General features: G+C 32.7%; 2 protein-coding genes across 2 annotated transcripts in view; both read left to right on the forward strand.

Annotated features, from left to right (window-relative positions):
* The first annotated feature begins 547 nt into the window (after nucleotides 1-547).
* Hr39 (nuclear hormone receptor FTZ-F1 beta) lies at nucleotides 548-5609 on the forward strand. Its single transcript, XM_018550541.1, has 6 exons — nucleotides 548-872; nucleotides 1201-1625; nucleotides 2477-2821; nucleotides 2940-4559; nucleotides 4826-5116; nucleotides 5225-5609. Exons 1-5 carry the CDS (start codon nucleotides 548-550, stop codon nucleotides 5090-5092), a joined length of 2982 nt encoding a protein of 993 aa, XP_018406043.1. The 3' UTR covers nucleotides 5093-5116; nucleotides 5225-5609.
* A 5994-nt stretch (nucleotides 5610-11603) lies between these two features.
* The window catches only part of kri (uracil phosphoribosyltransferase krishah), a 7229-nt gene continuing 5289 nt past the window's right edge, over nucleotides 11604-13543 (forward strand). The window contains exons 1-2 of the mRNA XM_018550362.1: nucleotides 11604-11855; nucleotides 12419-12461. Of these exons, the coding sequence (XP_018405864.1) occupies nucleotides 11728-11855; nucleotides 12419-12461 (171 nt within the window). The 5' untranslated portion in view covers nucleotides 11604-11727. The remainder of the gene's footprint in view (nucleotides 11856-12418; nucleotides 12462-13543) is intronic.

Below are 13543 nucleotides of genomic sequence, written 5' to 3' on the forward strand. Positions count from 1 at the left end.
ATCTAAGAACTTTATAATCGGACTTTGAAAAAATTTTCACTTTAAATTTAAATTTTGCATTAAAATGGATTTGATTTAAACCAACGGAAAATCATTTAGTATAAATCAAATATTTTGAGTGAGTTAAATTTTGTAAATGAGCAATCATATTAAAATAATAAGAGATGAGACTCGGTTTCTTTCTCTGATTAATTGATTATAATATTTTTAGCATCAGATTAATGATTGGGAGATGCGTTAATAGTGGAAATTAATATAAGATGCACAATGACTCGTTCGAAGGTTTCGTCTTCAATATAAAAGATATTGCGAGAATGTTAGCGTAATAATAATTAATGGAAATTTGCATAAACACATAAGAACTGTATTTCGTTCTTCTTTTTTAGTGGCACGGAGCAAACGTGAAATCGGCATCAATCGCACGACAATACATAACAATTGCAGAGGTGACAATAATAGAGCCCGCCGTAAGGATGCTGTACACTTTTGTGAGGATCGAGAGGCCACGAGTCGTATCACGAGCTTGTAGTAGCGTACCCAGCTGAGAATGTCAGAACAAAACGGGCCCAGCGAGGGCCCAGGACCAGGTCCCGGTTCGGATTCGAGCTGGTGGCCAAGTACGCAGACTTGGAAGTCGTCAGCGGCCTCGTCGTCGACTTCGTCGACTCCCACTTCAGCGTCCGTCTCTGTCTCCTGTTCTACGTCCAGCTCGTCGACGAGCTCCTCCACCTCGATCAATTCGTCCGCGACCTGCTGTTCCTCGTCGTGTATCGGCGTGTCCTGCACGATGAGTCCAAGCCGTTCCACGGAGACGGGGAAAAATGTATCCGTCACTACTATTAACGTACCGCCCAATCAAGAAATGCATGATGGTATTATTTCTTGATTCTTTATAAGATTTCTTTAATACTTGGTAAAGTGAATACTTGGCAGTAACAAAAAATCCTTCGATTTATTATTAAACTTTTTTCTATATATATTCTAATATAATTTTTATTCATTTTAATAATTGCCGCGAATCTATATATTACATTAAATATTATATATACAGTTCCTATATATTATTAATTTTTTTTTCAATTATTTACAAATCTGTTTTGTTAATATTGGAGTCAAAGCATTAGAAAACTTTTTCATGAACAAGCTCCTTTTCTTAAAGTGGTACAATTTGATCTACACATAATGCAACTATGATTTTAGCTAAAGGAGTATGTAAATATCTCGGGGGCCAAAACGGCGTGACGGTGTCGGTGGTATCGACCTCGGTACTGGGATGTGGAAACGCGAATGCCGTCCCGACAAGCGGAATCTGCACGAATACGGGGCCGCATAGTGTCGGTATCGGAATTAGTGGCACCCTCGCTGCGAACGCGGCCGACATCGATGATCCTGAGGACAGCGACGGTGAGATCAGCAAGATTGACTTTCGAGGTGTCAATCTACGTTCGAAGAAGAAACGCGATGTATCGGGTAATCAGAATGGCGACAAGATCGGTGACGGTGACGCAAACGGTGACGGCGGGGGATGCTGCGATGATAATTCGCAACAGCAACCTGAGAGGCCCATGTCATGGGAGGGTGAACTATCGGACCAAGAAATGTCTTCCAATACAATTACTAATCAGGTTAGTATTACTGAATTGTATTATTGCAAAAATTTTATCTAGTTTGACCGATATATTTATTTAAGACAAAAGTGAAAGGAAAGTATGTGACGCTTTTACATACAGAGAAATAAACTGTTACAAATTTCAAACCCAGATTCGAAAAAAATATTCATATAAATTTTTGAAGAATATGTAATTACAAAGAATATGATTTTTCATTCATGAAGAAATGCCAAATATGAATTTATATTAAAAGAAACAAATAAAATGTCAATATGAGCCAACATATGTAAGTTATCAATGTGTACTTTTTATACAATTTATTCGAAATGAATAATAAAGAAATTCAGGCCTAGTTTTTGTTTTCTCTTACTTCACACTTTAATAATATATAGTTTGTATGCGCTACCATCATGGATGTAATTTTATTTCACTTACTGAAGAGGACTTTAACCATAGGTCGAAACGTATACGCTTTATTATTCATTTCGAATAAATTGTATAAAAAGTACACACTGATAACTTGTGTTGGCTCATATTGGCATTTTATTTGTTGTTTCTTTTGATTTATTCAACTGAGCCTTTTGATTATCTTGTTTTTTGAATTTATATTCTTTTAAATAAATTTTATTTTATTATTAATTAAAAAATTACTTGGCAATGTTACATATAAGAGAAAACGGAAAGTTTCTAACTGTTTGATTATAGATATATAATAAAAACACACCCAGTAGTAATCTGTTTAACATTCATGTTATGATCTGTGTGATATAATATAGTCAAATTTTTAATATAAACATTTTTATTTTAATTATATAATTGTATATATACATATATATTAAAAAACTTCAATTTATCATTTAATTTAGGACCATAATGAGGAAACGTCTATGGAGGGGGTTCAAGTATGCAGTACGAGTCCTGGGCCTATGGAACAGAAATTTCCTATTAAATCAGAGCCGGATTTTCGATCTAGTCCAGGTTTCACAATAGGATCTTTTCACGATGGTGGACTGCCCATGACACACAATCAACAATTACAACAACAGCAACAGCAACAACGTAGTATCGAAAACCTCGAACAAACTCAACAGAGTGACCTACCACTTCTCGTAGGCAAACTTCTCGGTGGATACAACAATTCAACACCTAATCACAGTCCTGTTCTCAATCCGCGACATCATCTAACTAAACACAGTCATACCAGATCGCAGGTGAGTAACAGTACGACACAATTTAGCTAAAAATCATACTAATAGCTGTCAATCCATTAAATTTTGTGTTTAATTATATCTATGTATACTATACATTTTAACCACTGGACTTTCGTAGGTGCCGTCACCAGATTCCGCCATTCATTCTGCGTATAGCGTCTTCAGTTCACCGACACAGAGTCCCCACGCAGCACGACACTCTGCCTTAGGAGCGGGTAGTCCAATACCCTCCTCGTCGTTGTCGCTCTCTCGACATAGCTTTAACAACTCGACTTCTTCGTTATCTCTGTCGTTGTCGCATTCACTTTCGAGGAATAATTCCGACGCTTCCAGTAGCTGCTACAGCTACGGTTCGCTTAGCCCGCCTACGCATTCACCCGTCCAGCAGCCGAGACATCCGCATTCACATTCGCAACATCATCAGCATCAAGTGGCGCAAGGTAGTCCGCTGCATCTTCCAGCATCGTCCACAGTTGCCGCACATCATTACTCGTCCTCTTCCGTACCAAGTTCAGAATTATCGCCGGATGGCCATCCCGTTACGGAAGATCAGGAAGACTGTAGGTTACCTTCGGCACCATCGGGTATCTCCACCAGGCAACAACTAATTAACAGTCCCTGCCCGATTTGCGGTGACAAGATAAGCGGCTTCCATTATGGCATCTTCTCGTGTGAATCGTGCAAAGGCTTTTTTAAGCGCACCGTCCAGAATCGTAAGAACTATGTGTGCCTTAGAGGCGCAGGTTGTCCGGTCACCGTGGCCACGAGGAAGAAGTGCCCAGCCTGTCGCTTTGATAAGTGCCTCAATATGGGTATGAAGCTTGAGGCGATCAGGGAGGATCGTACCAGAGGCGGTAGAAGCACTTATCAATGTACCTATACTCTACCAAATCTTGTTGGCAGTCCTGCTGGTATGTCTAATGAAAAACTGACGACGACGGGTAATTGCAGCCCGGCACAGGCTGGTAGCGAATACCATTATTCTGTTAGATATCATTCAAATCATTCTTACAAATCATTCTTAGTACCTCAACTTTTGCAAGACATCATGGATGTAGAACATCTCTGGTATTATAACGATAACGATCGGGTAAGCGGTAGTGGAGGGATACTTGGAAATGTAAGCAATACCGGTGGTGATAGTATGCTGTTCGGTGGACCCGGAAGTGGCCCATTGCTTAGTGGCACTGGAAATGCGACCGGTATTGGCAGCGGAAACAACGGAGGTACAGTGGAATGTTCGTCGAATGACTCTAGCAATGTCGATACTAATAGCAGAAGGGGAGAAACGGCGAGCCCCATTGATTCGACCTTAACGGGGACGTCCGATCAACATTCCACAAATGGCAATACCACTAATAATAGTAATTCTCAAATTGCCAGTAATTCCAACGGTAATTCAGCGCAGCATCCAGACTTTCTATCTAATCTGTGCAACATCGCGGATCATCGACTCTATAAGATCGTTAAGTGGTGCAAGAGTTTGCCATTATTCAAAAATATTTCAATCGATGATCAAATCTGTTTGTTGATTAACTCTTGGTGTGAGTTATTGCTTTTCTCTTGCTGCTTTCGCAGCATGAGTACTCCCGGTGAGATAAGAGTGTCTCTCGGCAAGTCGATTACTCTAGAACAGGCAAGACAGCTTGGTTTAGCGACTTGCATCGAGAGGATGCTCACTTTTACCAATAATCTGCGAAGACTGAGAGTAGACCAATACGAATATGTTGCAATGAAGGTAATTGTTTTCCCTTTCGATTCATTAAAAATTCTCATTTTCAGTGCATATTTAGTATTTAATACAACTGTTTGTATATTCGCATCAAAATTGAAAATAACTTTTGTATCAGATGAATATAGTCTAAATAACTGTATCAAATACAGTATTGTGAATGAAGATTAAATGATTCAATCAATGATTTTTTTATTTATAACACAGTAAGCTACACAGTAAGAATAAGTACATTATTAATTCATTTTTTCTTTATATTTGTTTCTTACAAGGTGATCGTGCTATTAACGTCCGATACAAGCGAATTAAAAGAACCTGAAAAGGTCAGAGCTTCTCAAGAAAAGGCACTTCAAGCACTGCAGCAATACACAATCGCGAGATACCCAGAAATGCCTGCCAAATTTGGTGAATTATTGTTGAGAATTCCAGATCTGCAAAGAACATGTCAAGCAGGAAAAGAATTGCTCAGTGCAAAACGTGCCGAGGGAGAAGGCAGCTCGTTTAATCTTTTAATGGAATTGTTAAGAGGAGATCACTGAATTGTCAGCACAGTGAACTATACCGTAAGTTTAGTAATAAATAATCTATTACTTTTTTTGTTGTAACAAGAAAAACAATTATTTTAAATAATTATTATACTGATTATAATCAGACCTCTGTTTTCTTTTCAGATTCCACGCTTATAAAGTCCATAAGCTTAGGGAATCGGATATTAATAGATAATCGCAGAATAAGAAAGGTTAGGAAAAAAAAAGCAAACGGCAGATGTAAGGTCTCTAGTGACGTTAGTACTTGGTGAGGGGACTGTATTCTTCGTAATTAGGACGCATTAATCTAACAAAAGGTGAAAAGAATTTTTCTATTTTACACCGGAATGCTTCCACATACAGGTTGTGCATATTAGCATTCCTGTTTTGAAATAAACGAATTTTGAAGCGGCCTACAGTGTATGCCGGATTCGTACGTTCCGCATACAGGTAGATGCTAATGAGACTGAAAGTTTAATTGACGGAGACACGCAAAGCATTTACTTTTACAATGATAAGCGTTGTATAAATACGGAAATGGTATCAAATAGCATTAAAGTGCTATATTCTATTAGATTGATGTAATCTATTCGAGTGCGAACTTTATATTCTGGTGAAAATTTTTCTTTGTATACTTAATAGAATTTTTCATGATGCAATTCTTCAGAACTTTTATATAAAGTTCAGAATTTTTTAAAATGATAATTATAGAGATTGAAAAGAAATGGAATAGATTGAAATAGATTGACAATTTTTAATCTGTTTTAATTCATTTGAATCAAAATTCTTGATTCATACATATGGATAGAAAGGAATTGAATGTAGTAAAATTGAATAATTTTCTATCCATATAGATAGAAAATATTTGTGTATTTTTGAAGTCAAAATGTATAACTTTGTACCTGTGTCACAAATGAAAATAGATTCATGATTTTTTACTCGATTCGGAATACTTTACAGAAGAAAATCTTATTAGAATTTTTTATATAGACGTTCTTAGAATCAGAAATCTTAGAAAATATTGTAAAGATTTCTGATTTTATAATTTCTGGAAAAAAAAAACTTCAAAATCTGAAAAAATGTAAGATATTTCTTCAGAATTTTTTATAAATTAAAAATATGACAAATTTTTTAAATGTTATAAGAATTTTTTTCACCAGAATAGTAGTGAATGCAGATTTATAAACAAAGTTGATCTTTAATTAACAATTATAATAGAACAACCAGTATTGCGTATCGTTCTGCGCTTACTTAAGAACAGAGCATAGCCATGCCTTATCTATCCCGGTTATGAAAGTGTACTTAAAACTTAATACATCAGTCGACCAATTATCTACTTATAGAGCAGTTAATCATGGAATAATTAGTTAATATGTTTAATTAGTATATATCGTCCACACAGAATATGTAGCTTTTATCGATCACACAAAATAAATTTTTTATTCTCTTTATATATTTTAACAGCTTGCCAATGAACGGAAAAATGAGAATTTCAGTTGGCATCACAGAAATTTCCGAAATAACATCAGCAATACATATAGCTGCTATCTTTTTTCTGTAGATATATTTTTTTAAAGAAGGATTAGCTAATATTGCTTTTCCGTTTTTATTTGTAGAAAGAATATTATTTTTATGTATTAACAAATCATAAAGAAAAATGGCAAATAAGATTATATGTTATGTATACATGTTTATATATATTATATATACATATATTTATATTATATATTGTTTTGCATATATCTTCTTGATCATAATATTATTTTGAGAATTTATTGATTTGCGTTTCTTTCAATATCAATGACAAATTTATATTAAAGCTCCCGTTTTCTCATTGTAACCATATTGTTACATATGTAACCATATTATGATGTCAAAACAAAAAGCGAATTTTTTCCTTGTAAAAAAAGTATCATTAAAATAAATGAATTGTTTGCATGCCTTATACGTTTAACGATAAAAAATTATGAATATCAAATAATTTTTTTAAATAGAGCTGCACCAGATTATAAAATTACCGGCTATCCGAAAAAAATGTAACACTGAATATATAATGATGTATATTTGGTAGGACAATTATATATGGTCAAATATGAGATATTTTCTCGGATATCTGATACAAATTCCTAAAATAAAAAAAGTAAAGCTAGAGAAAAATAGCGATAATAATTTTCTTTATAACTAATGGAGAGGAACAAGGCCAATAAATTCTTTAATTTATTCTAATATATTGCAAAGAATATCACCTAATTTTTGGCGTTTCGTCCCGGCTTCCAATTTTCTTTATCTTTTTTATCTTTCTAAAGAAAAAGAGGAAATATGAACTATGCAAGAAGTTCAGCTGAAAAGAATAGAATTCTGCATCAAGAACGCAAATTTTCAATGTAAAATTTTAACCGAATATATATTAGCAGATACTAATGACATTTGGCTATCCGACTGGATAGTAAAAAAATATCAGATAATATTAGATACTGAATATTTTGCAGATATCCGGTGTATCCCTATTTTTAAAGACGAAAATAATTCCAAATATTTACATTCAATAATAAAAATCGAGAAATTATATTATGTTATTGAATGTGAATAATATATTATATGTAAAAAACAAATTTATAAAAAATGACTTGCATAGTGAAGAAAAAATTCTTTATTTTGACATCATAATATAACATAGGTGTAATGAAGAAACAGTGACTTTAAAAATTGTCAAATTTTATAATAACGAAAGAAAGCTTATTGATATTGTAAAAAATTGTAAAGCTATAAAATTATCAAAATTAGTATATTTGCCAATCACGCAATTATTATTTTTGTTACAACATTCTCAAGTATGATACAGGCTATCAATCAATACTAATATTTGAGATGGAATATGACTTGAAATTTATACATACACTGGTTGTATACGTATACGTAGACAAATAAAAAAAATGGACGATTAGCCATTGATAAATTTTTATTTGTCTCTAAATTTTACTAAAAATTTATATTTACAATATAGTACTGAAATTATTTTTCAATCGTTTTTCTTGAGCATGGGACATGAAATGTCTTCTAGAAGAGGAAATCTAAATATTAAGAATACGGTGCATTGATGAATCAGCATGATTCTTTTACTAAGTCAAGGAACGAAAATATTTATTTTTGAAAGATATGCATCATAAATGTTGCTTGTGAAAGATGCAGCTATAAGCTTGCGTGCGAAACAAACGAATTGATCTCTGTTGTTGGTACTTTAATGAGACTGTCGTACATATTAGCATATTGTTCTTTGTACAATTGCTTAGTCTTTTTATTTGTTGTTTACGTTCTACGAAAAAGCATGTGACGAACCTCCCAAGAGCACTTAAAAAAATACTAATTCGCGCAATACTTAATATAATGATAATTTATAAGAATTGTCTTCCCACGTTTCTATCGATTCTAAAGTAACTTATCACCCCCTCATACTGTATATGCGCACACATATCATTCGCGTAACTACGGAATGATTTCCTTCTTAAAATAAAGTTCATTGTAAACATTTGTAACATTGAAATCATTGATAATAATGTGTATATTTTATCATGCACAATAATAGTGATGATGTATCAGAAAATATTAGCCAGTATTTTGGACGATGAATGAACACTGAATTTGTATTAAAATATTTCAAATCACAAATGCTTAGTTTGATTATACTGTTTTGAAGATGCAACGAAAGTAATGCTGTAAATATAAAGAGAAAGAATCATATTTTGTTGTGACGAGTGTGTGTGCGTGTGGATGTGTATCTGGTGTGTATGCAGAACGCGTAAAGAAAATGAGAAACGGAAGGGGAGAGAGAAGAGAGCGAAAAATGAGGGAGAACGTGCGAGTATATAGTATACTTGTAATAAAGCATATAAAAGTCGACTTAAGCGAAATAATATGAAAGTAGAATTACAAGAAGATAAATATTTGCCTGTTAAAAAATGACTATTCTATGTTTATGTTTGATAAAAGCTATTTCTACATACTTGAATGAGATACTTCTGCTGTAGCTCAGTGATAATTGTCTTTATTTGTATGTGCGTATGTATGTGTGCGTGTGTGTGTGTATGTGACACGCGATGAAAGAATTTGCTTAATTTTTCATGTGAGAGAAACCTAGCTGTAGAGAGACACACTTAACCGACACAATTCAGTTCTATCTTTTTTTTTTTAAATTGTCAAAAGCAGAGAGCTATTCTATGGATACAGTCTTCCGTTTTCAGTAGTATGTTACGATATTATCGTGATTTAAGACGTTCGCATTCGTTATAACGCATTGCAAAGATTTGACAAAAAAAAGTCTTTTTGCCAATCATGACAATATTAGGAGGACGCTGTGTAAAATCAGATTGTATGATATATGAAGAACTTAAATACAACAGACTGCACACAATGGCAATTGCAGTAGATATAAATATATACAGGATGTCTATAAAGAATAATAGATCAGTACTTTGATTCTATAATACTTGTTCTATAGTATGCTTGTTCTAGATAATAGAGTCACAAGCCATAAGCCATAAGAAATTGATCAATCACAATCAAATATGAAAAAAATAATCGGTTATATGATTAATTAATTTTTATGGATTGTGATCCTATTGTAAAATAGGTATTAACTCTACGATATGTTGTCGTTGTGCGCGTAGCTTCTTTGCCATGTGTATAATATCTTTGTAATGACAACACTATACCAATACTATCGTTAAGAGTTACAGAATTGGGGTACTCATCTTAATAATGTTATTAATGTTATATATCTCTTCAATACATTAATTCTGATTTGTCTGTTTAAACACTTCTCAGTCTATTTCACTTAATATTGTAGAATCTTTATAAATTAATTTCTTAATTAGACTAAAAATTTCTTAATTATTATAAAAAAAAACATAAAATGGTGCAGGATTTTCCTATTTTCAATTTAATCCACTTTATAAAGCGATGTTAATCTATTATCAGACACCCTGTATATACACATATTTATATTTATATATGTGTTATATAATTTATATGATGAATATAAATATATAAATATGAATATATATATGAATATACGTACAGTTGTGTGTAAGAGAGAAGTTTGTAATTATAACAAAGGTAAAAAAAAAATACCGGACACAAGGGCCAAACAGCAGTGTAATATTAAAAATAAATCGTATCCTAGAGATAATATTATGGATACTCAACAAGTATAGTATTTCTTATTGACATATATATATATGTATATAATTTTATATTATATATATATACATATATATATATATATAATAAATACAGTAAAAGAAAAATTTTATAGAGAAGATACCGACAAAGTTTTATCCATCCATCATCAACTAGCTCAGCAGTTCCCAAAAATTGCATATTTTTTACCTCGATATTGTAAAAACTTCGCGGCCGAACGTTTGCACATAAATATTAATTATCATACGCTAGATGATGATCTCAATTACACGAAGTACGTTCGGCATTAACGATTGTAGATACTACTGATCTAGTTGAGCCTCGCAAGAGAAGGAAAAAAAAAAACAGAAAAAAGACAGCGCCCAATGTATATGTTACTGCTGAGAATATTTCGTTCCCGACTTAGGAGAGAATAGCTGCTATTCACGCAAACGCAATTAGAGAGTAGTTTTATACATACAACACGAATTATCAATATGATAAATAAAAAAAAACTTTTTATAAAATGATACATTTATATTCATTCATTCCAATTGTTCTCAAGCATTATTTCATCCTCATCAGTAGTTTCCTTACCATCTTATAGATTTATTACGCTTATAGTTGGTTCTTACTTTAAGACCATCTTAAATATCTTAAGATGCCAATAATGTAGTTCTTTGATTCATTTTAAAATTAATACTACAGTCCTAAATATAAAAACCTTGACTATGAATACTAATCCCTAATTGTTGATTCATAACATCTCATAACATATATCTTAAGATATTTTTTTGTTATGTACTTAAAACAGTCTTATGGCAAATAATGATCTACATACCTGATATTCAATACATCATGATATATTACGACGAACCTGACAATTTACGATGAGATGCACTCGCGACATTTTTTCGAACGCGAGATTATTTCAAACGATCGCAAGAAAACACGAAGCGACTTGAACATAACTTTACGATTGCCGCGACAAGAATTTGAATTGGTTCGAATTTGATAAATCCACGAACTAAAAAGGATAGAGTTAGCTGCTGAACGCAGCCATTGGCTCAACAGTTTTACAACTGTTTTATGATTCTTCGCTGAGATAGGACTATTCTTTTAGATCTAAAAGTATAATCCAATCAGCGAGACGAATCATAAAACGGTTGCAAAACTGTTGAGTCTGCTGAACGCAGCCATTTGTGTCGATTCAATTTTCCGATGAAAGAATCGATGTGCGAACGTAATCGATACGATAATTGATTCAAAAAACCGAAAATCGAGGTCGAAAAGAACGATTCTTCAAAAAGTCGAACTGAATCGCCCATCTCTAGTCTGAATGGGTCGACAATGGTAATTATGGCGAGATACAGATAATAAAATATACCGGGCTAATCGTCATCTATCAGTCGCTATTACAATTGTGTCTGTGACACGTGGTGCAACGCATTCGTATTTCGTCTGCATTCGTCATGGGAAGCGCGGACACCACGGTGAAGTTGCAGAATGATAATTATGAGATTGACGAATATGGAACTAACCTAAAGATTTTACCCTGCAACAACCAAGTGAAAGAGTTGCAAACCATTTTGCGGGATAAGTAAGTATCTTTGTATTAAATCGTAGTCATAAGTATTCAAATATTTTTCATCATGAGATAAATGGATATATTTTATCTATTTAATTTCTTCTTGAATCTGTAGTAGTTCATACCTTCTTCTCATAATTTAATCAATCGTTCTTTTATTACCGTACATTGCTCAACATAATGCTTTAAATTTTTTTCTCCATCACAGAATAAACATTTCTCGCTACTTTCTTCCAACTAACATTTATTGCTTTCTTTCAAATTCTCTGATCTTAATTTCAACAAAGCTCTAACCTCATCTCCTCTTTTCCATTTTCCTAAGTTTTCATTGTATATCTTGCCCTTGAAATTCTACAGTCCATAGTCTTTGTACCTTTCTTTTCCTGTTTATTAACTGATTTTTTAATTCTTCCCCATATATCACTTCTCTTGTTTCTATCCCAATCCTATTGCAATAATTTAATCTGTAGTTATATACTTTCGAAAGAATTATAAATTTATCAAATTACTTGTTTTGTAGATTAATTATTGAAAATATCTAAGAGAGCTATTTATTGATAGGTCTTATTTTATAGGAATACTACAAGGAGTGATTTCAAATTCTACGCTGACCGTTTGGTAAGATATGTTTTGTTTTGTAATATTGCTTATATTGGCTATGTTCAAAAAATACAATAGATACATTCAAAAGCACAATCACTCACTGAGCATTCAGTGAGCTTTTTTATTGGCATATTCTATTAGATCTAAAAATATAAACCAAACAGCTACAAGAATTCAATGAGCGCTCAGTAAGCGATCATGCTTCTGGATGCACCCATTGGATAAAAGAATGTTCAGCAATTTTATCTGTGATTAGAGTAAATCTTTAAATCCATATAATAAATGTAGAAGAATATATCAACACTGTTCAAATTATGCTGTGATTACATATTATCATGGCATACATACATGATGTTTATCCTAAAAGTGTTCTCTGAACTTTGTATAGTTTACTAATTATTTGTTTAATATAGATACCAATGAGAATAAGCCATTTACGGTCAAGCTGGATCTTGGATGCTTCTAATATAATTTTTGTGTTTATTTATATACTATGTATGTAGATCCTTAAATGCGCGCCAACTTTTTTTTTCAGACTTACAAAATGCAAACTAATAAACTACCGCAGTACTATCACGAGTTAAATTAACTAACAATCTAACAGTTTTGATGCTTATTGCATCTTGGATCTTAATAATATGTCGAATGACATATTAAAATCTATGAATGACATATCAAAAATCTATAAATTATTTAATTACTTCGCGAAAAATATTACCTCGGCCGGGAGTCGAACCCGAATCGCTACTCAGTATGTATGTAGATCCCTACATTTAGGGATCTACATACATAGTATATAAACAAAAATAAAACAAATAAAAGACTCTTTCTTTAAAAACATTATAAACATGGAAATGGCATTGTAAGAGTCAAACGAAAAGTAAATTAACAAACAATTAATACATATATTCTAAAATGAACTTATAAAATTTACATAAATGTAACGATTAAAAAACAGATGTTAATTACATTACTAGTTTCGACCACCAAATCTGGTCCTCTTCAGATGAAACACTTAACGTTGAAATGTACATAATTATGGAAAAACATCAATACATAAGAAAATCTTGTGCGTAGTTAAATATATAACAGAAAAT

This window comes from Cyphomyrmex costatus, unplaced genomic scaffold (assembly GCF_001594065.2).
Source record: "Cyphomyrmex costatus isolate MS0001 unplaced genomic scaffold, Ccosl1.0 scaffold123, whole genome shotgun sequence".
Lineage (NCBI taxonomy): Eukaryota > Metazoa > Arthropoda > Insecta > Hymenoptera > Formicidae > Cyphomyrmex > Cyphomyrmex costatus.

Excerpts from the sequence above, each read along its gene's own strand:
- Hr39 (XM_018550541.1), top strand. The coding sequence starts at position 548 with ATGTCAGAACAAAACGGGCCCAGCGAGGGCCCAGGACCAGGTCCCGGT. Across the intron at positions 873-1,200 it reads CAATCAAGAAATGCATGATG|CTAAAGGAGTATGTAAATAT; the intron begins GTATTATTTCTT and ends CTATGATTTTAG. Across the intron at positions 4,560-4,825 it reads ACGAATATGTTGCAATGAAG|GTGATCGTGCTATTAACGTC; the intron begins GTAATTGTTTTC and ends GTTTCTTACAAG.